The sequence below is a fragment of the Microcaecilia unicolor genome, chromosome 2, assembly GCF_901765095.1.
Source record: "Microcaecilia unicolor chromosome 2, aMicUni1.1, whole genome shotgun sequence".
In the NCBI taxonomy this organism is placed as follows: Eukaryota; Metazoa; Chordata; class Amphibia; order Gymnophiona; family Siphonopidae; genus Microcaecilia; species Microcaecilia unicolor.
This window is the reverse complement of record NC_044032.1, coordinates 254,340,677-254,368,373: the sequence shown is the minus strand read 5'-3', so window position 1 is coordinate 254,368,373 and position 27,697 is coordinate 254,340,677. Positions and strand designations below refer to the sequence as shown.

Sequence of the window (27,697 nt, the reverse complement as noted above, 5' to 3'; positions counted from 1 at the left end):
GTAACCAATTTGGGCAAACATCTGAAAGTTTGCATGTAGTGCGTTAGAATACTGGGGAACACCCCTTACCTGTCAGTGGACTTCTATGACCACGTACCCTTTTGGGATTTGCACTATGGGATTTGGGTGCACATTGTTATAGAATAGTTAGTAGCAAGATGTGCGTAAATTCAAATTGGTGTTGATTAACACCCAATTATTGGCACTAATTGGCTTGTAAGCCAGTTTAGTTGGGTGCTTGTTTGTTTGTTTGTTTATTCATTCATATATCCCACAATTATCCCAAAACAAGCTTCGGTTCAATGTGGCTTACATGTAAACAGGAGAAATGACAGTAATGTTTTACAATTATAAAGTAGTATAGAACATCAATAACACGTATAATTATAATAGTTCTTGAAAAGATAGGTTTTTAATTCTTTTCTGAAGTAAAGATAGTTTGTAATGCTTCTTGTGTCCTTGGGAATTGAATTCCACCATTTAGAACCCAGATAACTAAATCCATCCATATAGATCTATATTAATAAATCCCACCTTGAACGTTCTGAAGCTCACTCCAAGGCAGAGAAGCTCACTCCAAGGCAAAGAAGCACAAAAATCCTGTAGTCTTCATAGGCTAGGACCAGTCACCCTCACTCATAGACCCGCCCTCAGCCACGCCCCATCTATATATATAAAAGGCAACCCCAACGTTCTATGAAGCCTCCAGCCGGAAGTGTGAAGCGCCAGAGATATCCGGTTTCCCCATGAGTGAATGAAAACAGCACAGCACGAAATCCCTCTCTCTGTAACAGTGAAGGACTCAGAGGGGGGAAGAGAGAGATGCCCTCACTCTCTCTGTAACACAAACACAGCACAGCAGGAAACTTAACACTGAAGGACTGGACTCAGAGGGGGGAGGGAGAGGGAGAGAGGGCAGAGGGCAGGGACACTCCCACATGCACACTCTGAAGAAAACCTTGCTAGCCCCCATTTCATTTGCATCAGAAACGGGGCTTTTTTACTAGTCTGTACATAAAACGCTACCTCAACATTCTGAAGACAACCTGCTGAAGCCATCTGCAAAATCCCTAAACAGTTCGTAAGTTCATGGTGGTGAAGCCATCCAACTCACCATGTCTCTCTGCCCCGCCCTCGAGGGCGGAACACAGAGAGTAAAGGGATCCATAAAGGCACCCCTACCAACTGGCAACCCCCTCCAACAAACAACAACCCAGGCAGGGGGAGTGTTTCCATACCTGCCTAGGAATCGCTACAGACTGCTGGCAAACTCCCCAACCATACGACCACAAAAGCCACCCGCAACCCCCCCCCCACACAAACGCAAACACACACACGCAGAAACACACACACGCAAACGCAAACACACACACACAAATGCAAACACACACACATGCAAACACACACACATGCAAACACACACACATAAACACACACACACAAACACACACACACACACATAAACACACACATAAACACACACACACAAACACACACACACACACATAAACACACACAAACGCACACACACACAAACACACACACACACACATAAACACACACAAACGCACACACACACACACATAAACACACACACACACACATAAACACACACAAATGCACACACACACACACATAAACACACATACATAAACACGCAAACACACACACACATAAACACACACACAAACAAACACACACACACACAAATAAACACAAACAAACACACACAAATAAACACACACACAAACACACACACACAAACAGCCTCGACGGTGCACCTCTAAGTGCCCCCCCGCCGCATCGCCACAACAACCCGTGCAACGGGGCATCAGAAAGCCCCTACCCCCCTTCCCTCCTCGCCGCATCACCCAACCCCTCCCCCACCGCTTCACCAAGCCCCTCCCCCCCACATCGACCGCCTCGCCACCCGCGACCGCTAATACAAACTCTGTCCGGCGGCTGCTTCTGCTGCTTCTATTCAGCAGCAGCAGCCCATACATAAAGAAAACAAACAAACAAAAAAACAACCTCCTAAAACGCACCTCCATGGAGAACCATCTCACATTGGCTGACGTCTCTGCAGCCGCTCCTCCTCTCCCCTCAACGTCAGTGCCCCTGCCGGAAGACCCCGGAGAAACGCCGAGACGTCAGAGGGGAGAGGAGGAGCGCATGCTGAGACTTCAGTCAATGTGAGATGCTTCTCAACGGAGGTGCGTTTTAGGAGGATTTTTTTTTTTTTCTTTATGTACGGGCTGCTGCTGCTGAATAGCAGAAGCAGCAGCCGCCGGACACAGTTTGTATTAACGGTTGCGGGTGGCGAGGGGGTTGATGAGGGGGGGAGGAGCTTGGTGATGTGCCACGGTGGGGGGGGGGTCGGGTGATGCGCGAAGGGGGGGGGACAAGGGGCTTTCTTTGGGTGCTGCGCCGGCTGGGGGGGGAAGGGGGGTCTCGCTGGACATGGGTGGCTGGAAGGAAGCAGGGGGAGGGGAGGGTCGCTGCACATGGGTAGCTGCAGGGGGGGCAGGGAACAGGGAGATAGGGATGGGGCTCCACACACCACATGGGTGCCTGCATGGGAGACAGGGGATACAGGACGGACACTGCAGGGCGGGCAGGGGGACAGAAGAGTTGGTGGTCATCAGGGGGGACAGGTGGGTCGATGGACATGGCTGGCCACAGGGGAGGAACAGGGAAAAAGGAGAGGAGTGTCCTCAGACATGGGTGGCTGCACAGGAGAGGAGGGTCGCTGGACATGGGTAGCTGCGGGGGGGGGGGGCAGGGGGGCAGGGGGACAGAAGGGTCGCTGGACATGGCTGGCTGCAGGGGGGACAGGGGAGAGAGGAGGGACGCTGCACATGCTTGCCTGCAGGGGGACAGGAGGGATGCTGAGGGGGGGGGGGCCTGAGACCACATGGGTGGCTGCAGGGGGAGCAGGGAAGACAGGAAGGACGCAGCAGGGGGAGAGGAGGGTTGATGGGCATGGGTGGCTGCAGGGGGATGCTGGACATGGGTGGCTGCAGGGGGAACACGGGGAGAGGAGGGTCGCTGCACATGCCTGGCTGCAAGGGGGCAGGGGAGAGGGAGGGGGTGAGGGGGTTCCTCACACCACACACGCAGTCACTCATTCTCTGTCTGCCACATACACTCTCACTCACACACTCACTGTCTTTGTCCCTCTCTTTCACACAGTGTCACACAGAAACACAAACACTGTCTCTTACACACTCTCTCGCACAAACACATACACTCTGTTTCTCTCTCTGACACACACGCTCCATCTCTCACACACGCTCTTTCTGAAACATACACTCCAAGGAAAACCTTGCTAGCGCCCGTTTCATTTCTAACAGAAACGGGCCTTTTTTACTAGTGTGTTTATAAATGATGCTTCTGCGGTTGGGTAAGTGGAGTAATATGTAACCTCTGGTTCCTGAACTTCCATTTCTTGGTGATCATTCAATCAAGTCTAGCATGTAAGCAGGAGACATTCCAAGCAATATCTTGAAAATGAAAGTGCTAGTTAAAAAATAATAATTTCGCTTTAATTGGGAACCAATGTAGCATTACAAGCAATGGGGTAACTCTTTTGTATTTTGACTTTTTGAATATCAGTCTCGCTACCGTGTTTTGAACGGTCTGCAGTGATTTTAGTATGTTTTCTTTGCATCCTACATATACTGCATTGCAATAATCTAACTGGGACAATATCAACAATTGTACTATAAGACAAAATTATTGTCTGGGAAAATAATCTCTAATTCTTCTCAGTTTCCACAGAGTTTTGAAACTCTGATATGACTGCTGCAACTTGATTTTGAAGAGACAGATGTTTATCAAAAATAATACCTCATATTTTTAGTTGTGTTTCAGTTGGGTACATTTGTTGGTCAGTGAAATTTTGATAAGAAGTGAGATTATGCGAGCTGGATAGAACCAGGAATTTGGTTTTATTTCTATCTAGTTTAAGTTTGAAAATTGTGACCCAATTTTCCATAAGATCCAGACCTTTCTTAACCTTATCTAATATCTTTGTGATATTGTTATTAAAAGGTACATAAATAGTGACATCACCAGCATATATAAATTGATTAAATCCCATTTTTTCCAATTTCTTGCCAAGTGGAGCCATCATAACATTAAATAATATAGGTGAAATTGGAGAACCTTGTGGCACCCCACATTCAGAGATCCAAGAGGCTGAAAACTGGTTAGACATCTTTACAAGATAAGATCTAGTCTTAAAAAAAAAAAACATTAAACCAGGCTGCCACTGTACCACTAATTCCCATGAAGTCGAGCAGGGTCATTAGTGTTGACATACCAAATTGTAGTAGTAGGATTTTCTGACCTTGGCATATTAATCTTCTGAATTTTGTTATCAGGGTGGTTATGACTGTCTCAGGGCTATATAATGGTCTAAAACCTGATAGCTATGAAGGACTGAGAGATGCGTCAAATATTTCATTAATTGTTGTGCTTCTAGACTCTCCTTCGTTTTGGTCAGTAATGGGATTGAACCACTGGGCTATAGTATATGAGTTCACTGATCTTACTAGTGGCATTTTTAGGGCTTGGAGTAAGTATAATGTCACCCTTATCAGAAGGGAAATGACCATTCAAAAACATGTATTCTAGGTGTTTAGTAAAGCATTCAATGAACCAGTCTGGTGGATTTTTATCATATAATTAGGACAGCTATCTAACAGACAATTTGCACGTGCGTATTTTGTTAGCAATGCTTTAACTATGGTTGTAGGTATTTTAAAGGAGGACCAGATTCTATCTACCTTGATACGATCATTGTTGGTTTCACACTCATGTAAGAAATCTGTGAGAGATGTTTGTGTTACAGCAAGATTTGATCTTTCTGCTATTTCTTTTTCTCAAAATATTGTGCAAACTCTGCTGTTGGTGGTGTTTCATTTGATGCTAGTAAAGCTTGGGTGTTACTTTTTTTTCGTATTAATCTGTTCTGGGCTTACATATGTGCTGTAGTATTCTGCTTTAGCTCTCTTTATATTATGTTTATGTGTTCTTAAAGCTTTCCTCCATAGAATTTTGTTCTTGTCTGATTTTGTTTCTGGACCATTTTCTTTTCAATTTTCTACAAAGAATTTTCAGCTCTAATAGCTCATTATTAAACCAGGGATGTGGTTGTTTTTTTTTCTTCTTGTTTTCTTTTTAAGTTGTGCTATTTTGTTCAGTGTCTTCATGCTCAAAGTCATCTCAGTTTCTCATGAAGTAAATGTTATTAGGTGATATGTCTGTTCATTCAGTGCTGTTAACCAGAAGCTATGATTGTCCACCTTTCCTCTAGTTATAAAATTGTGTGGTGTTCTTGATTCCCTATCCTTACCATTCTCTTTCCATTGAAGTGTGAATATGAGCTTGCTATGATCTGACCAGTTATGATTTTCTAGTATACAGTGGTGGAAATAAGTATTTGATCCCTTGCTGATTTTGTAAGTTTGCCCACTGACAAAGACATGAGCAGCTCATAATTGAAGGGTAGGTTATTGGTAACAGTGAGAGATAGCACATCACAAATTAAATCCGGAAAATCACATTGTGGAAAGTATATGAATTTATTTGCATTCTGCAGAGGGAAATAAGTATTTAATCCCTCTGGCAAACAAGACCTAATACTTGGTGGCAAAACCCTTGTTGGCAAGCACAGCGGTCAGACGTCTTCTGTAGTTGATGATGAGGTTTGCACACATGTCAGGAGGAATTTTGGTCCACTCCTCTTTGCAGATCATCTCTAAATCATTAAGAGTTCTGGGCTGTCGCTTGGCAACTCGCAGCTTCAGCTCCCTCCATAAGTTTTCAATGGGATTAAGGTCTGGTGACTGGCTAGGCCACTCCATGACCCTAATGTGCTTCTTCCTGAGCCACTCCTTTGTTGCCTTGGCTGTATGTTTTGGGTCATTGTCGTGCTGGAAGACCCAGCCACGACCCATTTTTAAGGCCCTGGCGGAGGGAAGGAGGTTGTCACTCAGAATTGTACGGTACATGGCCCCATCCATTCTCCCATTGATGCGGTGAAGTAGTCCTGTGCCCTTAGCAGAGAAACACCCCCAAAACATAACATTTCCACCTCCATGCTTGACAGTGGGGACGGTGTTCTTTGGGTCATAGGCAGCATTTCTCTTCCTCCAAACACGGCGAGTTGAGTTCATGCCAAAGAGCTCAATTTTTGTCTCATCTGACCACAGCACCTTCTCCCAATCACTCTCGGCATCATCCAGGTGTTCACTGGCAAACTTCAGACGGGCCGTCACATGTGCCTTCCGGAGCAGGGGGACCTTGCGGGCACTGCAGGATTGCAATCCGTTATGTCGTAATGTGTTACCAATGGTTTTCGTGGTGACAGTGGTCCCAGCTGCCTTGAGATCATTGACAAGTTCCCCCCTTGTAGTTGTAGGCTGATTTCTAACCTTCCTCATGATCAAGGATACCCCACGAGGTGAGATTTTGCGTGGAGCCCCAGATCTTTGTCGATTGACAGTCATTTTGTACTTCTTCCATTTTCTTACTATGGCACCAACAGTTGTCTCCTTCTCGCCCAGCGTCTTACTGATGGTTTTGTAGCCCATTCCAGCCTTGTGCAGGTGTATGATCTTGTCCCTGACATCCTTAGACAGCTCCTTGCTCTTGGCCATTTTGTAGAGGTTAGAGTCTGACTGATTCACTGAGTCTGTGGACAGGTGTCTTTCATACAGGTGACCATTGTCGACAGCTGTCTGTCATGCAGGTAACGAGTTGATTTGGAGCATCTACCTGGTCTGTAGGGGCCAGATCTCTTACTGGTTGGTGGGGGATCAAATACTTATTTCCCTCTGCAGAATGCAAATAAATTCATATACTTTCCACAATGTGATTTTCCGGATTTAATTTGTGATGTGCTATCTCTCACTGTTACCAATAACCTACCCTTCAATTATGGGCTGCTCATGTCTTTGTCAGTGGGCAAACTTACAAAATCAGCAAGGGATCAAATACTTATTTCCACCACTGTATGGTTGTTATTGACCAAGAACCTGTAAGCTAGTATAGCTAATAGATGACCTTTAGCACGAGATGAAGTAGCTTGTGGTGTTTTCAGGTTCCGTTAGCTCAAGAAGTTTATTCAATTCCTGCTGTTGGAGCCATGATGTTTTTCTAGGTGCAAATTGATATCTCCTAATAGAATGATATCAGAGAAGTTAGTACAAATATTTGATACAAAATCCATGAAGTCCTCCTGAACATTAGACCAACTTCCTGGAGGATGATAGAAAAGTATGCAATGTAGTTGACTGTTAATGTTGCATCAGTGATTTTGTAAGCCAAAATTTCAATTGCAGAGGATATGTGTTCAGCAATAGGCTCTACTGTAAAGAAGGATTTATGTTGAAATAATTTTTATTGAATGACAGCAAGCAAATTTCAAAAATCACTCATAAGTAGGTCATTTCTAATACTTGTTATCGCTACCCCACATCCCCATCTGGCTATTCTGAAGAAGGATTTATATATTAAGGCAAAACCATCTCCTTTCTTTTTGGTTCTGTTGATGTGTATTATTATTTTATGACCTGGTGGGCATATGTCAAGCAGTGTTGGGTCATGTGCAGCCACGTTTCTGTTAAACAATAAACCTAGTTGTTCAAATTCATTCCAGTCTCTAGTTATAGCTGACTTTGCATTTATATAGCCTATAGGAATAGGAATGTTGATATGCTTAACTGTTTGCAATTGTCTGTGCATTTTATCTTTTTTGAAATTGTGGTCATTATGATTGTTGTTCAAACTTATCTTTTTGCTATTAGTTAATATGCTGTTATCTGGTTTGTTACAAGGTTTGTAATTTGGCCCTTCCAATTGATAGTGGGGGCGTCATCTAACAGAAATAAGTACAGGGATTTTGTTCCATTCATTAAGTGAGGCAACTTGCAACCCGGTTATCCATAGTATTATCAGATAGTAGCAAAACCGTGCCCTTTTATTAGCCATTTTTGAAGTATGTTATGACAGATAACTCAAGCAATAGTTATTCACAGACCTGAAACAGACCATCAGTTGTTATTCCTGCATTTACCAATATGTAGTTGTCATAAAAATTATTCAAGAGAAATATGTAAGGTCAAAAGGTAGTATGTGTCAGCATTGTTTCCATAGAGTGGACAGTAAATCAAAACTACACTGTAATATAATGTCGATAGAAACGAAAGTTATCCTTAAAGGATCTGTGAAGTTTGAAGATTCGGAGGACAATATTTCCTGAAAGAGCAGATCCTAAAATGTTCAACAGTTTAATTTAAACATCTGTAACAGTATAGATTATCCTAGAAAAGCAGGCGAGACGAGAGATCTCATAACTTGAAAACTGCAGTGTTGCCACAAATTATGAGCACCAGGGTTCAAAGCCTCCTCTGTTAGTCTGGATTTGTGAAATAAAGAACCACATACAGTCTCTGAATTAGTTAATTAAGTCACTGACGATGTCACCCACCAGTGTCTGGTAAGAAAGGCTGCTTTCTGCCTCTTCTGCCTGTACCCTGGAAATTGCTCTCCCAATGTACAAAGGAGCTGGCAGACAGAGGACTTAGAGCAAGGTGGAGAACTCAGGAGACAGCACACATTTAAATAATACAGTTAATGATGTCACCCACCAGTGTCTGGTTTGAAAAGCCGCTTTCTCCCTCTTCTGCCTTTGCGCTGGAAACTGCTCTCCTGATGTACAAAGGAGCTGGCAGACAAAGGAGTTGGGGGGGGCAGGACACCTTTGATTGGTACCCAATTTTGAATGCTATATATAGAATCGGGTACGTGTGTAAATGTTTGGCGTATATGCCAGTATGCTGCCTAAGCACTGTTTTTTACCAACATGCATAACGTTTTAAGAGGGGGGGGGGGGGATGTACACAGTGGAGGGGCGGGATATCAATGGGGTTCTATTCTGTTCTGTAATTTATATTCTGCTTTTACCTCGGCAGTTCAAAGCGGATCACAAAAGATAACATATTCCTAGCTGGAAGGACTTAGAATAGAGAAACAGAAACAATTCAAATTCATTAAAACATATAAACCTTCTTATAAAACAAAAATAAATAAGCTTTTCTAAACAAAAAAATAAGGCAAGGCATAATTAGACAAATCTCTATAGGTAAAGTATTCCACGTTTCTTGCACCCCGAAATGAAAAAGAATGCTTCCACAATGATTTCTAATTCATCCCTCTGACTGAGGAAAGAACAAGCAATAGTGTCTTTGAACTTCTCAAGCCAGATCTATTTTTTAAAAATAGTAGTAGACCTCCAATCAAACCTGGATTTAATCCATAAAAAAATTTATAAGTCAAAAAGGCAATATTAGAATAAATACAAGATTCTGTTTTCAACCATTATAGTTATTTTAGAAGAGGAATAACCTCGCTATATTTACTCATTCTGAAAATCAATCTGGCAGTAGTATTTTGTAGAAGTTGTAATCTCTTCTGTTGTTGCTTATTTATAACACAGTATAATGAATTACAATAATCCAAGAAAGAACTATTGTTCAGGCAGTTCTTTTGCCTAAAACTTTCCGGATTGAATGATGCTCTAATTACCCTCAATTTACGCAAAGTAAAAAAATTAAAAAAAAAAATCAGATTATCAATTTGATGTTCATAGGACAACTTAGAGTCCAATATTATCCCCAATACTCTAGATTTACTATCAAACTGTAAAGATGTTTCTGAAGGGAGAACCACACTTTGGACTCCTTTTACTAAGCACGGCAGTGCTTTTTTTGTGCCGGTATGCAACGGTACGGCGTACCGGCACCTTTTTCTCCTCCTGTCCTCCCCTCCCATTATTTCTAGCGATTCTCCGCCTCTCCCCTGCCCTCCCATCGACGTGCAGCGATTTTCCTTCCCTGCCCTCACCTCTCCCATATCCAGCGATTCTTCGTCCCCCAGCGTCCTCCTTCACTGCCTGCCAGCAAGTCGGACTCAGAAGTGAAAGGTGCAGGCAGCAATTGGCTGTGGCAGCGTCGTAGTTTCCCTCTGCAAGTCCCGCCTATGCATAAACAGGAAGTTGTAGGCGGGACTTGCAGAGGGAAGCTACGACGCTGCCAGCCAATCGCTGCCTGCACCGTTCGCCTCCGAGTCCGACTTGCTGGCAGGCAGTGAAGGAGGACAGCTGGGGGACGAAGAATCGCTGGATATGGGAGAGGTGAGGGCAGGGGAGGGACAGAGAATCACTGCACGTCGATGGGAGGGCAGGGGAGAGGCGGAGAATCGCTGGAAATAATGGGAGGGAAGGGCAGGGGAGAGAGAATTGCTGGACATGGGATGGAGGGAAGGGCAGGGGAGAGAGAATTGCTGGACATGGGATGGGAGGGAAGCGCAGGGGAGAGAGAATTGCTGGACATGGAAAGGGCAGGGCAGAGAGAATTGCTGGACATGGGATGGGAGGGAAGGGCAGGGGAGAGAGAATTGCTGGACATGGGAAGGGCAGGGGAGAGCGAATTGCTGGACATGGGAAGGGCAGGGGAGAGCGAATTGCTGGGGATGGGATGGGAGGGAAGGGCAGGGGAGAGAGAATTGCTGGACATGGGAAGGGCAGGGGAGAGAGAATTGCTGGACATGGGATGGGAGGGAAGGGCAAAGGAGAGAGAATTGCTGGACATGGGAAGGGCAGGGGAGAGAGAATTGCTGGACATGGGATGGGAGGGAAGGGCAAGAGAGAGAGAATTGCTGGACATGGGATGGGAGGGAAGGGCAGGGGAGCGAGAATTGCTGGACATGGGATGGGAGGGAAGGGCAAGGAAGAGAGAATTGCTGGACATGGGATGGGAGGGAAGGGCAGGGGAGAGAGAATTGCTGGACATGGAGGGGAGAGAGGAGAATCGCTGGACAGGGGGGGGAGGACAGGGAAGAGAGAATTGCTGGACATGGAGGGGAGGGCAGGGAAGAGAGAATTGCTGGACATGGAGGGGAGAGAGGAGAATCGCTGGACGGGGAGGGGAGGACAGGGAAGAGAGAATTGCTGGACATGGATGAGAGGGGAGAGAGGAGAAATGCTAGAAATGGATGGAGAGGAGAGCAGGAGATAGAGGAGAATTGCTGGACATGGATGGATGGAGGAGTTGGCTAGGAGAGAGGAGAAATGCTGACTTGGATGGAGGAGAGGGGAAAGAGAATTATTGCTTTATATGGATACAGAGGAGGGAAGAGAGATGAGAAATGCTGGACATGGATGGAGGGGAGGAGAGAGGAGAAGTGCTGGACATGAATGGAGGGAAGGAAAGAAAAAAGAAGATGCATATGGATGGAGATGAGGGAAAGGGAAGAGGAGAGAAACTGCACATGGATGGAGAAAATAGGCAAAAGCTGGATCCATGTTATACCTCCTCCAGTCAATTCCATGGAGGAGGACCCAGCTTTTACTTATGGATGCAGGGCAACAAAAGAAGAAGAAAGGAGGAAAGTAAAGAAATAAATGGAAAGGAAGCCCTGGAAACGGAGTTAAGAGAACAGATAGAGAGCAGCAGAATCAGAGACTGGGACCAATATGGATAGAAAAACAAAGTCACCAGACAACAAAGGTAGAAAAAAATCATTTTATTTTCATTTTAGTGTTTGGAATTTGTCTTATTTTGCACTGGGTATACTGGAGCTGTAACAGCTTACAGAAATTATTTATAATGAAAAAAAATCACATTATTTTTTCTCCTATACTAGTATAATATTTTCAATGATGTCTGTTTATATGCGCCGTGGCTAATGTGGGTGTGGCTATAATAGGGGCGGTGCCATGTGTGGTGACCCCGCCCACAATGAGTACCGGCACCTTTTTTTCTACAAAAAAAGCACTGAAGCACGGTAACCATGAACCTCCAGTGCTGGCAACAGAGTTATTATTTCCTGCTAATACAAACATATCAAGTTACACGCATTTGACATGTGACTTGGTATGTTCGGCCCCAGACTCCAGCTCACTTATTCACGGGATTCAGTACCACTCTCTTCCTTCCCGCTCCCTGCAGCACTGCGCTCCTTCAATCTTCCAGGCCACCGGCAGCATCAGTGTCAATGAGGTAAGCACGCTGCCTTTGGTGGCCCCAGAAGCTTTCCCTCTGCAGTGTCCAGCCATGCAGACACAGGAAGCTGTACTAGAGGATAAACTTCAAGGGCCACCGAAGGCAGTGTGGATACCTCGGTGACACTGATGGTGCTGGTGGCAGGAGGAAGAAGGAAGGGGAGAAGAGAGATGCAAGACTGCGGGGGGGGGGGGGGGGGGGGGGAAGGGGAGAAGAGAGATGCCATACTGCGGGGGGGGGGGGGAGGACTAGGGAAAGGGAGAAGAGAGATGCTACACTGAGGGGGGAGGGGAGAAAAGTGATGCTAGACTGTGGGCTGGGGGAGGAAAGAAGGGAAGAAGAGAAATGCCAGACTGCAGGAGGAAGGGAAGGGCAGAAGAGAGATGCCACTGTGGGGGGGGGAAGGGGAGATGCCATACTGAGGGGGGGGAGGGAGGACTTCTGAAGACCCGCTTTGGGTTCCACTCCCTGACTCCTCAACTCCTGACAGCCCCAGCCTCTCCCTCTAATACCCCTACCCACTCATCAGGGGCCCGGCATCCCTTTCAATGGACTGACTCACCTGTGACCACCTCTCAGTTTATGAGTACCCCTCCCCATCCCTCAGGGGTTCAACACACCTCCACTGAATGGGTTAGACCCGCTGCAATCACCTTTGAGCATGATAGGAGGGTAGCTCTAGCTCTACCTCAGGTTCTATTCCCACCTCCTCGAGAGTTCTGCCCCTCCGCCAGGTAACTACCACTCGACCGGATCCTAATAATCAGGGTCAGGTTATACAGGCACAGGCCTACCAGTATGTACCCTTCACAACCACCGATCTCCTGAATTGGAAGACGCATTACCCCTCTTATACTGAAAAGCCTCAGGCAGTGGTGGACCTAGTGGCTAGCATTATGGCCACCCATAACCCAACCTGGACTGATTGTCAACAACTTCTCCTGACCCTCTTCACAACTGAGGAGAGGCGGAAGATTTTGCAAAATGCTGAGGCCATCACGCGAGCACGTGCTCCCGAGAGGACACCGGACCTAGAGGGGTGGGTTAGAGCTCGGTTTCCTCGCGCAGCTCCAGATTGGGATCCAAATGATGGGCAGCACTATGAACTGTTGTCTGGCTATTGCCGGGACTTGCTGGAAGGTATGAGGAAAGGCATAAAGAGGCCCATTAATCTGGCAAAGGTTTCTGAAATTCTCCAAGGGGCAACTGAATCCCCTGGGGCCTTTCTAGAGCGACTAATTGAAGCCTACAGAACATACACCCCATTTGACCCTGAAGCCCAAGAAATCAGAGAATGGTGAATAGCGCATTGGTGGCCCAGAGTATGCCAGATATCCGGAAGAGTTGCAGCGTCAGGAGGGATTCGCAGGGATGAATACCACCCAGCTAATTGAGATCGCAACCAAGGTTTTCATTAATAGAGATCAGGAGGTGCGCCGAGAGGCTGACCGGAAGATGCAGAAGAAGGCCGACCTTTTAGCGGCAGCCATTACTAATTCCACCCTTAACCGAGGTCGACCTCTAGCTAATGGGAAGCCAAAGTGGACCCCGGACCACCAGCCAGGCCCGAGATTCCTTCAATCAATCCCGGCCAAGGGGGGAGAATCCCAGACCAAGATTGGAGAGGGACCAGTGTGCCTACTGTAAGGAAAGAGGGCACTGGAAAGATGAATGCCCCCAGAGGCGCCAGGGACTGAGAAGGGGACCAGGAGATCGAGGAAGCCGAGGCCGAGTTCGAGAGGGAAGATATGAGCCTCCTGAATCTGACATCATCGGGTAGCCGAGATGGCAGAATGGGACGAATAGGACAGACCGGGTTCCTACAAACTGGGCTCCCAGGAACCTATGGTCAAGCTAACTATAGGGAGCCGCTCAATTCCATTCATGATTGATACAGGAGCTGAACATTCTGTGTGACGGAGCGATTAGCGCCTGTGTCTGGAAAAACTGTCGAGTGGTGGGTGCCACGGGGGTGCAGAACCGGAGGCCCTTCCTGACAACCCGTAGATGCCAATTAGGCTCACACATAGTCACTCATGAATTCCTGTATATGCCAGACTGTCCAATCCCTTTGTTAGGTCGAGACCTGCTGTCCAAGCTTAGGGCCCAAATTTCCTTTGACTCTGATGGCCAGACTTCAGTCTCCTTTCGGCCCCCGATATCCAGCCCTAAGGGTATATTGAGTTTCTGCTGCCCTCTTGAAGAAGAATGGCGGCTGCATCAGTCGCATGGCCAAGTTGACCTACCCCTGGCAGATAGCTTCAGGTCAGAGGGGTATGGGCAGAAGATAATCCCCCAGGGTTGGCCCGAAATATTCCTCCTGTCCATGTAGATTTACTTCCAAGTGCCCGGCCAATCCATCTTCGCCAATACCCAATTCCCAGAAAGGCTCTGGAAGGGATTCAAGCACATTTGAATCGTCTGTTATCCCATGGAATTATTCGACCTTGCCAGTCTCCATGGAATACGCCACTATTGCCAGTTCAGAAGCCAGGGACTGAGGACTACCGGCCAGTCCAAGACTTACGAGTGGTCAACAAATCCACTATTTCATTACACCCTGTAGTGCCTAATCCATATGTCCTGTTAGGATTGATACCTTCTGGAGCTACCCATTTCACAACACTAGACCTAAAAGATGCCTTCTTTTGTATTCGGGTGGCCCCCGCTAGTCAATTGCTTTTTGCCTTTCAATGGGAAAACCCAGTAACAGGAAGGAAGCTTCAGTATACATGGACTCGCCTGCCACAGGGGTTCAAGAATTCCCCCACCATTTTTGGGACTGCCCTAGGACAAGACCTTAAGACTTTTAAATCTGAGCCTTCCAGGCGAGTTTACTCCAGTATGTAGATGACCTCCTGATTGCAGCAGTGACCCAGGAAGAGTGTTTTGAGGCTACCAGAGAATTGCTGGAGCTACTCTTGGATGCAGGCTATAAGGTCTCACGCTCAAAGGCCCAACTTTGTCAGTCAGAAGTGAAGTATCTGGGCTTTTGTATTTCCCAGGGAAGTCGGAGACTGGATGCTAGTAGGAAGCAAGCGGTAGCTGCAATTCCCCAACCAAGTCCAGAAGAGAAGTTAGGGAATTTCTGGGAGCAGCCGGATTTTGCAGAATTTGGATTCCAAATTTGCATTGATGGCGAAACCCCTTTATCAAGCCACAAAGGGGGGTGAAAAGGAACCATTTGAATGGGGACCTACTGCTCAACAATCCTTCATTGCCATAAAGAAAGCCCTACTCCAAGCCCCTGCGTTAGGCCTTCCTGATGTGGAGAAACCTTTCTCATTGTATGTCCACGAGCGACAGGGGGTTGCTCTGGGTGTGCTGACCCAGATGATGGGATCCTGGCAGAGGCCTGTTGCATACCTGTCTAAACAGCTGGATGGAGTGGCTAAAGGATGGCCAGCCTGCATGAGGGCCATTGCAGCAACAGCCTTACTGGTCCAGGAAGCTGATAAGTTGACCTTGGGGCAAGAACTGGTTGTTAAAGTCCCCCATGCAGTTCTCACCCTCATGGAGTATAAGGGCAACCACTGGTTTACAAATAACCGCATGGTTAAGTACCAAGCCAGCTTGTGTGAGAATCCACGGATACACCTGGAAACAGTGGCTACATTCAATCCTGCTACTCTTTTGCCAGCATCTGAGGGACCACCGGATCATGACTGTATCCAAACCATGGATGAAGTGTACTCCAGTCGACCAGATCTTAAAGATGTTCCTTGGAGGGACCCAGATGTAATTTATTTCACAGATGGAAGCAGTTATGTGGAGAACTCCAAGCGACTGGCAGGCTATGCTGTGGTGACAGAGGACAAGGTGATAGAAGCAAGAGCCCTGCCCCAAGGAACTTCAGCCCAGAAAGCAGAACTTGTGGCCCTCATACGAGCTCTGGAGTTAGCAGCAGGACTGGTAACCAACATTTATACTGATTCTAAGTATGCCTTCACAACCCTACATGCTCATGGAGCTTTGTATAAGGAAAAGGGACTCATAAATGCTGCAGGCCAACCTGTTAAGTATGGACCTGAAATACTTCAGCTGCTAGAGGCTGTGTGGGCCCCTAAGAAGGTAGCTGTCATTCATTGCAGGGGACACCAAAGGGTAGATACTCCAGTGGCCCGAGGGAACCGCCATGCTGATCGGGTGGCCAAGGAAGCTGCTCGAGGACCCCCAGCAAGTACTGTGACTCCCCTGTTCCAAATTCGATTGCAAGAATGGACGCCTATGTATACCCAAATGGAAGAGAAATGGGCTCAAGAGGAAGGTGCAGTAAGGAGACCTGATGGCTGGTTACATCTCCCTGATACCAGAGTTCTGGTGCCACGCCACCTAGCTTGGCCTGTAGTGTCTCAAGCTCATGACCTATCACACTTAGGGAAAACAGCACTAGCCCGTCTACTCAATCGAGTAGTGGTGCTGGAAGGATTGGATAGTCTGGTTGCCACTGCCTCTGCCGATGTACTCTCTGTGCCCAGAATAATGCTCGTCAGGGACCCCGTATTCCACCAGGAGTTCAGTCTAGAGGACTAACACCCTTTGAGTCTTTAGTTATAGACTTCACAGAAATGCCCAGGAGCGGTAGGCTCCGATACCTCTTGGTCATGGTCTGTACCTTTTTGGGTGGGTGGAAGCATATCCTACAGTCACTGAGAAAGCCACAGAAGTAGCTCGAGCCCTCCTTAGGGATGTCATCCCCAGGTATGGACTGCCCCTTGCCATAGGTTCAGATAATGGTCCCGCCTTTGTTGAAGCTACACTTCAGGCCCTGTCCCGCGCATTGCGCATTACCTGGAAATTGCATTGTGCCTACCGTCCCCAGAGTTCAGGGCAGGTTGAGCGAGCAAACAGAACCTTGAAAAATAGCCTAGCAAAGATTTGTCAGGAAACCCAATTGAAATGGCCACAGGCATTGCCACTAGCCCTCTTTCGCCTTCGATGCACCCCAACTAAAGGAACAGCCTTCTCTCCCTTTGAAATTGTGTATGGGAAGCCCCCAGCCATTTTACAGGGAATTAAGGGAGACATAGGGATTTTAGGGTCTGCCCAGGTGCAGGAGCAGGTAGCCCTCCTGGGTAAGATAATTTCTGAGCTTCAGTCTTATGTGAGAGAAATAAACCCTGTCCCCTTCCAGGCTCAGGTACATTCCTTCCTGCCAGGGGATAGAGTTTGGGTGAAAGATTGGAAGCTTCAGCCTTTGGGGCCCCGATGGAAAGGACCTTTTACTGTTTTGCTTTCTACCCCTGCAGCTGTGAAGGTCGCAGGGATTACTCCATGGGTCCATTGGTCTCGAATTAAGTCTGCTGACCAGACTGAGCCCAGCACGGATCAGACGGAGCCTAAACAGTGGAGAGCAGAAAGTGATCCAGCGGAGCCATTGAAGTTGCGCCTGACCCGAACCAAAGAAACTACTAGCTGAAAAGAAGGGTCAACTGCATACTGCAGGAGCGGCTGAACTTCGGCTTCACACTGAGACTCTTTCTTGCCCTGATTCTGGCTTTCTTGGAATTTGAGAGCTTGATCCTTGTCAGTTGAGGGTCTATCCCAACTGGTATAAGAACTCAAAGACTGAGAACACTATATGAGTGTAATCTGTGATTAGCACAGACTGTTGAAATATTATTGCTAATTAGTTTGCTGTATTTGTTTTAGATTAGGAAGAAAGAAAATGTTAGTAGTTTGGATGCTTTTGTTGTTTTCTACTCCTTGCCTCCTTGTTCCTAATACCCCAACTCGCTCCAACCTTTGGTTACACTCTGTCCAGGAACTAATTAGCCAGGCAAAGATTACTTCCCCTTGTATTGTGTGTTCCCGATTTTCTCCTTATACTACAGATGTCCCAGCTGTTCCTGTTCCTGTGCAACTCCCAGCTCTTATACCTCCCTACTTTTCGAGTTCAGGCCCTTGGAGCCAGGATTATACTTGGTGGTCCTTTTATAATGCTACTTCCCCCTCTGAATCTTCTCTAAGGCCAGTTTTTACGTCTCCCTATCCAGCCTCTGGAGTGTTTTGTTTAACAAGAAGCATCTCAACTGTTCTTCCCATTCCCTGTAACTATACTAATGTTCTCCCAGAAAAAGGAGAATCTGTGTGGGTAGTTTCTCCAGGTACTCCTATGTGCCCTGCTACCATACCTGTAGATTATGACCCAGGTGATTATCTGGCTCCTAAGCGTACCACTGAGAAGACTATAGTGTCCAAGCTTATTTTCTACTTTCATAAGTCCCCGGGGTATGAAGAGTTACTAACAAATGAGCAGCCTGTCACAATTGGGGATTGGCGCCTATGGTGTGCAAAGTCTCCATTTCGTCTTCGTTCCCCCTGGGATAGGGGCTCGCATTATGGGCACCCTAAGTACCCTGTCCAGCCTGAGCCAACATTTATTGGGAACTTTCCTCACCCTCTTCTTGGTCATTACTGGCTCTGTGATAATGTCCTCCACATGATTCTTCCCTCCACATATGATTTTTGTGTATTGGTAACCTTGAATTATTTTCCTAAAGTTATTCCTCTCAAGCCACTATCCCCGCACCGCTCTAAGCGAGAGGCTTTGTCCTTACCCTCCTCCGTTGCCACAGAGGATGAGGCGATTGAATTAGCCCTCCAGTATATTAATTCTACTTATCCTCTGACTAAAAAGAGACTTGTAGCCCTTTCTGCCACGGCCTGGATTCCAATTGGAGGCCCGGTAGCGGGTATTACTGAACTAGGTATGGCTACCCGGAGACTTCAATCCCTACTCCATGTTTTAGTTCATGAGCTGAACGTGGTAGTCAATGCATTGCAGGATCAAATTAATGAATTAAGTATAGTTTCTCGGTATAATCGTATGGGCCTTGACTATCTCTTTGCAGCCCAGGGTGGTCTCTGCACAGTGCTAAATTCTTCAGAGTGCTGTACTATTGTCATAAATAGGACGCATGTAGTTAGGCATGCCATGGATAAAGTCCTACAGTTGGCCAGCCTTAATGTGGAGGATTACCGAGGAGGATTAGACCTTACCTCCTGGTGGTGGTCATTGACCTCCTGGATACGTCCCTTGTTCATTTCCCTAATAGTCTTAGTTTTAGCAGGGTTGTTGTTTTGTTTCCTGGCCTCATGTGCTTCGGCAGTATGCCGTCGAACCTTAACAAGTAGGGTAATGGTGGTTCATAAGTCTATTCCTAGTTAGGATCACTATAATCTCCAGAGTTTGAGTTGTGAGACTTATCTCTGCATAAGCTGATTTTAGTCTCAAAGGGGGGAATGAGGCAGTGGGCAAAGAAAGTGTTAACTCTGAGAAATGATATTAAAAGCTTGAAGTTAGAATTCTAACTTTTTACTTTGCAACTAAAGTGAAGGTATGCCAGATGGTTCATATTATCTCAATGTCTGGCTTGGCTGAGCCAAAGGTTAAAAAGGTCAGAGAAAGGAATTTCTTTCACCCTTGTGAATAATGAATGCTAGCTCAACATTTGTATACTGTTAGACATATTGTAGTTTAAGAATAGGCTGAAATACTATTTAGAAGTGCTTAATATGTAGATATTCCTGATATTTAGAATATGTCTTATAAGAAATACTGATTCTGTGTATTCTGTGTAGTTAATAGGTAGGAAACCTTTTTAAATTCTGTATCAATTCTTTGTCTGATGTTTCTAAGCAAAGACTGTAGTGAAGAGGCCAACATGTGGTTTGACTTAGCCATAGTTCTGGCTGGTTCAATGTATAAGCTGATAGGTGAAAAAGGTCAGGACTAGTCAGCTCTCTTCTCCTTGATTAATTATAGGTAAAATGTAGAAATGGTCTTGAAAGTGATAACCTGATATGTATGCTATTAAGTAAGACTGGCTTTTGACCCCTTTAATGAATGCCAGAGTTTAGTTAGCAGTTAGTATGAACCAGACTAGGAATATGAGAATAACCAATCTCACTAGGGCCTCTTGGTCTCTAAGGGAACCCAGTTTAAGCTATAGATGAGACATTAATCATAAGGAAAATATAAGAGTTCTGGAGACCAAATGTCTGGCTTAAGGGGCCCCAGGTTAGAGGTCAGTTTGAGGAATACCAAACCTATGTAACTGATATTTCAAAAGTAATGATTGGTTGAGGCAAAGTGACCAATCTATTCCTTAACCAATTGGAGAGTAAGGGGGGGGCCAGGCTAGGAGGGGGCTTAGAACAGTATTTAAGTAGGAGCAGAAGCAGTTTACGTCAGAAGGAGCTCAGAAGAAAGAGAAGGACAGAAGGAACAGACAGAAGAAGGAGAAGACAGCATAAGAAGAGAAGCAGCTGAGACAAAGACACAGAGAGCTGAGAGAAAGACCCAGAGAGCTGAGAGAGAGAGAAGAGAGCTAGAACTGATGTCCTGCTTTGTTTGCTGGCAAATAAAGAAGATTACTTTCTCATTCTGGTGTGTGCTGTCTGACTCCTGAAGTATCACAAATTCATGCATCCATTCCTGCAACAGCTCTACAAGCTTAACCCTTTATGTTCTGTGTGCCTCTGTCTACAGTGGGTTTGAGGCAAAGGCTTTCTGCCTTCCTTTGTGTTTGGTTCCTCTGGCTTCTGCCTGGGGCTCCTACCCTGGTGGGGAGGGGGTTGCTGTGTTAGTTCCCCTGTCCTGCGCTAGTCCCCTGCGTGGGCGTGGCCCGCTCTGGTCCTTTGTTTCCCCCTCTGCCCTATTGCTGGTGTTCAGTGCGTGTCTGGCATCTTGGGGCCCTCTGGGTTCTTTCACCCCTCCCTGTGTGTGATTGGGTTCCAGTTCAGCCGTGAGGCTCGCACGAGTGGCTCTGTCTGCGTGGGTTCCGGTTCGGCCGCGAGGCCCGCCTGTATGCCTATTTCCCTTCTTCCTGAGGGACTGGGGGGAGGGGTAGCTTAGGGGGTATTGTGTAGCTGGGGTGTGCGGTGGTGGGTCGGTCTCCCCTTGGCCTGGGTCGGCGCCCTGCTGGCCTCGGCCAGGGCCCAAGGGCTCACGACCAACCCAACGGATTACACCATGAACCTCCAGTGCTGGCAACAGAGTTATTATTTCCTGCTAATACAAACATATCAAGTTACACGCATTTGACATGTGACTTGGTATGTTCGGCCCCAGACTCCAGCTCACTTATTCACGGGATTCAGTACCACTCTCTTCCTTCCCGCTCCCTGCAGCACTGCGCTCCTTCAATCTTCCAGGCCACCGGCAGCATCAGTGTCAATGAGGTAAGCACGCTGCCTTTGGTGGCCCCAGAAGCTTTCCCTCTGCAGTGTCCAGCCATGCAGACACAGGAAGCTGTACTAGAGGATAAACTTCAAGGGCCACCGAAGGCAGTGTGGATACCTCGGTGACACTGATGGTGCTGGTGGCAGGAGGAAGAAGGAAGGGGAGAAGAGAGATGCAAGACTGCGGGGGGGGGGGGGGGGGTGGGAAGGGGAGAAGAGAGATGCCATACTGCGGGGGGGGGGGGGAGGACTAGGGAAAGGGAGAAGAGAGATGCTACACTGAGGGGGGAGGGGAGAAAAGTGATGCTAGACTGTGGGCTGGGGAGGAAAGAAGGGAAGAAGAGAAATGCCAGACTGCAGGGAGGAAGGGAAGGGCAGAAGAGAGATGCCACTGTGGGGGGAGGGAAGGGGAGATGCCATACTGAGGGGGGGGAGGGAGGGAAGGGGAGAAGAGAGATGCCAGACTGCGGGGGAGGTGAGGGAAGGGGAGAGATACACACTGTGAGGGGGAAGGATGGAGGGAAGGGAAGAAGAAAGATTCTACTCGCCTCCACCTACCCTCCTCTCCTCCTTCCTGTACACATTAATTGATTTGATTTGCTTACTTTATTTTTTGTCTATTAGATTGTAAGCTCTTTGAGCAGGGACTGTCTTTCTTCTATGTTTGTGCAGCGCTGCGTACGCCTTGTAGCGCTATAGAAATGATAAATAGTAGTAGTAAATAGTGGGAGAAGAGAGATGTCACTGCTGAATTCCTGGGGAGGAAGGCATGAGCAAGGGGGGAGAAAGGGAGAGATGATGGACATGGGGAGGGATAGAAAGATAGGGATGATGACAGACAAGTGGGGGTAGATAGGGACACAAAGGGATGATGACATGTGAGGGGGATGGGGACACAATTCTAGGTGAGTTCCCACCAGACAGTTCCCACCCACCAGTTGCCCTGTGGATAACTGCCACCTTGGTCAATTTCCTCCTAACCAATTCTGTTCCCCCCCCCCCCCCCATAACTTGTATATTGCCAAATTATACTTTTACACAGTGTAAAACCAAGGGAAAAAAGTGACCTATTTAACTATTGAACAAACATATTCAAACAGTAACAACACGTATAAATACATAATAGCCCTCCCTGTACTCTACCCCCAGGACCATCACTCTCTTTTCCATTTCTCCTAACCCTTTCCCCACATTTTGGGGGAGGGATGGAAAAGTAAAGTCAGGAATTTTTTTTTAGATTTTATTGTGAAGACTCGTTTTGGAAATGCATCAAGAATCTTGCTCTTTGGATGCCCGATTTTGTTCATTACCCTTGCAACTGCCTCTTTTAGGTGACTAATTTTGCATGAGTGTTTTTTGTATCCACTCAACTTTGTTTCTTTTTTAAATAAAAAAAAAACTGGATGGTCTGACTAGTCCTAATAATCAGTGATATGTGTATTAAAGATTAGTAGTGTTTGCAGCAAAGGTGTGGGGCTGCTCTGGCAGACCGTTTTGCCTATTTACAAATTTCACACTATATCTCTTCACTTCCCAACAGCAGTCTTTCCATGAGATTTGAGACGCAATTGAGAAGCTTCTTGTAGGGTGATGGTCTTGGGCAAGTCTCAGTATTTTGATTTCATAAGGAGTTGAGAACTGAGCATTATATTAGGATTTTCGGAAGCTGGGAGAGCTCTGGGAGAAGGACTTGGGACAGGCCATACACACTTCATGTTTTACAGATGCAATTTGGTCAATACCTGGACTGGTTCACCGCACTGATCTACAGGAGTGCCATTTTCATACGCTCCATAGGGCCTATTTTTCACAGCATTGTGTTTTTTTGGTGGGATGTGTAGAAAATCCTCAGTGTCTGACGTGTTTTTTCATGCTGTATGTCAATGCAAAGATTCAGGCATTTTGGGATAATTTGTTTCAATACATGTCAGTAGTTTTGGACTGCTGCCCCCAGGTCTCCGATGGGGTCCTTTTGGGATCTTCTGGTCTTATAGGTTTGAGAAGCAGTGGAGACAAATTATTTGTCAGTAAATCTTGTATTCTGGGAAATCATTGGCTATCTGATTTCCCACCTACCATCTGGTATTGGCGTAACAAACTCCATTCTTTAATGTTAAGGGAATCCTTTGGGTCTCACTTGTCCCTAGAATGACTGAGAGAAATCACTTCTGTGTGGCGGGGCTTAAATACAAAGGATATCCCCAAGGGCGCAAAATCCTTAACAGATTCTCAGAATCCCTTTCCAATACACTATAGGGTCTTGGGGGGGCCTGTGGGGGGGGGGGGCAGGGGGAGCTGTGGGATTTGGTTCCTTTGAGTTAGCTGTCTCTGGTCTGGGGCTGAAGAGTCACAGCCATTGACTATAATGAATTATATCTTTGTTTGGTGGGGGGAGGGTCTTTTGCTTATTATTACTTTGTGGGACAAGTACGTATTGGAATTTTCTCTTGAAGGTTTTTTATAATTGTAAAATTGGGGAGGGATGGGGTAAGGGGGAGATTGAATATACCCAGTTGCATACGAGCACAAAGTTGTATGTTGTTATTGAATATTTCAATAAAAATGTTGAACCTTAAAGATTAGTAGTGGGTTAAAGGCTCATCCTACTTTCCTTTTTTCCTAAATTGTTTTATTTTATACTGCCCTATCTGAACAAACGTCACTGAACCTCTAATAAAAGGGAAAGGGATGGGACCTGATATACTGCCTTTCTGTGGTCAAAGTGGTTTACACATTATACAGGTACTTATTTTGTACCTGAGGCAATGGAGGGTTAAGGGGGTCTTTTACTAAAGCTTAGCTTGAGATATTTGCAGAAGGGCCCATTGTATTCTTTTGGGTCCTGCTGCAGATGACTCGAGCTAAGCTTTAGTAAAAGACCCCCACAGTGACTTGTCCAGAGTCACAAGGAGCTGCAGTGGGAATCGAACCCAGTTCCTAACCACTAGGCTACTCCTCCAATTCCTCAGATTTTTCTTTTTTTTTTGTTTCTTTCTTTGTCGTGGATCTTTTTTTTTTTTTTTTTTTGCAAATGTTGACTCTGATTTATTTTTGTCTTTTATCCCCCCTCCCTTCCTTTTGATCGTGTTAGGTTACTTCTTTCAGTTTATTCTTGATGCAAGTTTTGGCAAATGTAACAAAATAATGCAAAGAGAGCGATTTGCTAGTGAGATCATTGGGTCACAGGGTCGAGAGGAGCCTTTCTGTTACCAATATCAGATGGTTCCATTCCTTTTATTCAGGACAATCTCTAATCCAAGCCTGGTTTTATCCTGGCTGTATTCATGGGCTTGCCCTACTGTTTTTTTTTTTCTTAGTAAAATATGAAGTCCGTGCAGACTTTAGGCCTAAAAGTGGCATAAGGTAAATCAGTTTAATTCAGGACATTTGGAAGAGAGTGAACACATTATGAAATCACAGACCGATTTTCATGTTTTTTGGTTTTTTTATAATTTTTTTTTTTTTTTTTTAAGATACTGATTCACACCTTTCTGTTTTAGGTAGAGATATTGGTTGGGTCATCCTCAGAACTTATCCCACAATTGAAGAAGAAACTGGACATAAAGACTCTTGACTTAGTTTTCATTGACCACTGGAAGGAATGCTACCTCCCAGATACCAGATGTCTAGAGGTAAGTTGCAGGTTGGAGCTGGTCATGAAATGGACAGTTTTTAATCCAGTTTCTGATCTCTTTTGCTAGAATGCTGTTTTGTAAGAATGCATGTAGGCAAAAAAATCTTCCAGAAATTTGTCTCCCAATTTTCATTAAATTTTTGGTTAATTTCACACATTCATGAATAAATTTTTTTTTCCAGCATTAGAACTGTACAGTGCCAGAAATTGGTTGGGTGCATTTTAATCAGTAGGATAATGTGCATTAAATCAAATTCACACGCACCACGGATTTCTTTCACTAAACTGTAATAGATATCTAACTAGCGCTCCTCAGTGACTCTCCAGACCGGTCAAGATGCTTGGGTTATGCCTCCTACGAGCAGATGGAGACTGAGAACACTGAAGTATTTCTCAGTCTCCAGCAGAGAGTAGATGTGCAGTCTGTCTGGTCTGGTAGACCCTTAGGGTTTTTTTTTTCTCTTGTGGTTCCTTTCTTAAAAAAAAAAAATTAATTAAACCCTGTACTGGTAATCCCTCTCTTCTTGGTGCTTATGGGGTATGGGTCTGCTGGGGCTCCATTTTACCCCGTGGGGTGTCACACCCGGGTGGCCGAGTCCCTCCCCCTGCCCTGCCCTGCTCTCCTTTCTGGGCAGCCTTGTGCCTCGGCTTCTGTCTCTGGACGGGAGCCTTGAGTGCCTTTCAGTCTGCTGCAGTGGGGTCCAAATAAAGATTAGTTGAAAAAAAAAAAAAAAGAAGCCAAAAGTGAACAAGTCAGCAAGGAAAGCTCCAGTTTGGGGTGCTTCCTGTGGCTGTGCTGGCCAGGAGAGCTGGGGCTGTTTCTGAGGGGGTCTGTGGTGGTAAGTTGCTGTGCTGGATGTCGTTAGGAAAGTTGTTGCGCTGCCATTTCTCGTCGCGGTGCGGGTTGGAATCGCCGGACTCTCAGTGTCGCTTGTGTGGGGAGCCTAAACCACCATCTTCCGCACCTCCACAGTTGTCTGCGGAGGTTCCCGTGGTCGGAGCCGAATCGGGTGAGGTGACCGCGTTGGTAGTGGTGTCAGCGGTGGTTCCATTTTCGGCGGGAACCGCCACCATTTTGGATTCTTCCCATCCTGCGGAGCCAGCTCAGTGCAGGAGAATTGTTTCCCAGGCCCTTCTATGGCAAATTAAGGCTCCAGTTCCATGGGGTTTCCCCCAGATTTCATCTGGTCTATGTATCAAGCCTAGAAATCGGGACCTCAGCAGCTGGATTCGCCGGTCACCTTGCCTGATCCGATTCTCCCAAAGAGGCCTCGCCTAGAGTGGACAGAGGATGCTGAGGTTTTTTTTCTCCTCAGGGGTCTGAAGAGAACATTAGTGATATCGGAGACGAGGATCTTTTATTGTCTAGCCAGGAGCAGGAGAGTGCCTTGCTGGGAGAGGACCCCTTGGTGGTAAGAATTTTTCATAGAGATGAGTTGGCTGAATTAATTGATCAGGTATCCTCTACCTCAAAGTTTGATTCCCTTGAAGCTCCTGTGGGGGAGGTGAAACAGGTAGATCTCAATGAACAAAGATCTGAGGGAGATGGTGGTTCAGAAATGGTCATCTCTAGATTCTCCTTGTAAAGTTTCTCAGGCCATGGCTAAGCTTTACCCTCTACCTCAGGAGGACAGGGAATCCCTAAAACCGCTCATGGTAGATGCTGTAGTGACTGCGGTCACTAAGGCCATGGCCAGTCCGGTAGATGGTGGAGCTGCCCTTCGTGATCCTCAAGACAGGAAATTAGAATTCTTTCTTAAACGTAGTTTTGATCTCTCGGCTCTGGCTCTACAGGCTGGAAGTATTGGTGGGTGCTCCTTTTGAACCCTTGGAGTCGTGTACCTTGAAGGATCTTGCTCTGAAGACAGTGTTTTTGGTAGCCATTACTTCAGCTCGGCAGATTTCGGAGCTCCAGGCTCTGTCCTGTAGAGAGCCTTTCTTGTCTTTTTCCAAGGAAAAGGTTTCACTGAAAACAGTGCCCTCTTTTTTGCCTAAAGTGGTTTCTGCTTTTCATGTGAATCGGGTGATTTCTTTGCTGGTCTTGGGAAATAGATTGGGGGATTCCTTCCAGCGTCGCTTGGCAAAATTGGATGTCCGTCGGGTTTTGCGTGTTTACTTGCGAAAGATGAAGGAGTGTCGGTCTTCCGATAGACTGTTGGCATGGGGGGCCTAAGAAAGGTGCGGCCGCTTCTAAGTCTTCAATTGCTAGGTGGTTGAAGGAGGCTATTGCCTCAGCCTATTTATTGAAGGGCCATGTTGTGCCACCTGTGCTTAAATCACATTCCACTTGGGGGGGGGGGGGTAGCTTCTTCTTGGGCGGAGTGCAGTCTCATTCCTCCACAGGACATTTGCAGGGCAGCTGTCTGGTCTTCCATGCATTCGTTTGTGAAGCATTACAGAATCGACGTTCAAGCAAGAGGGGAGGCCAGATTTGGTGCTGCTGTGTTGTCTTCTGCTTCTCGGGAGCCCAGCCATTAGTATTTTACTGCTTTGGTACTTCCCAAGCGTCTTGACTGGTCTGGAGGGTCACTGAGGAAGGTGAAATTAGGCCTTACCTGCTAATTTTCTTTCCTCTAGACCCTCCAGACTGGTCGAGAATCCCTCCCTGTTCTCTTCCATGCTGCCTGTTTTTCTACTGGTTCTGGTTTTGGACTCGTGTTCTGCCGTGGCTGTTTTGTAGTAGTGGTTTCTGCTACTGTTAGTCTCGATGCTAGGGTTGGTTTTCTTCTGGTGTCAGATTGGTGCAGTTTGGGTCGCTGGTTGTGCCCGTTCTTTTAAGCACCTTTAGTTTTGAGTTGGGGTTTTC

At 46.4% G+C, this 27,697-nt stretch overlaps 1 protein-coding gene across 6 annotated transcripts in view; it reads left to right on the top strand.

The window, feature by feature from the left end:
* LOC115463446 (catechol O-methyltransferase A-like) overlaps positions 1 to 27,697 on the top strand; it is a 79,087-nt gene that overhangs the window by 40,145 nt on the left and 11,245 nt on the right. For all 6 annotated transcript variants that reach the window (XM_030193947.1, XM_030193942.1, XM_030193946.1 and 3 more), the window contains exon 5: positions 24,758 to 24,889. In XM_030193947.1, the coding sequence (XP_030049807.1) occupies positions 24,758 to 24,889 (132 nt within the window). The remainder of the gene's footprint in view (positions 1 to 24,757; positions 24,890 to 27,697) is intronic.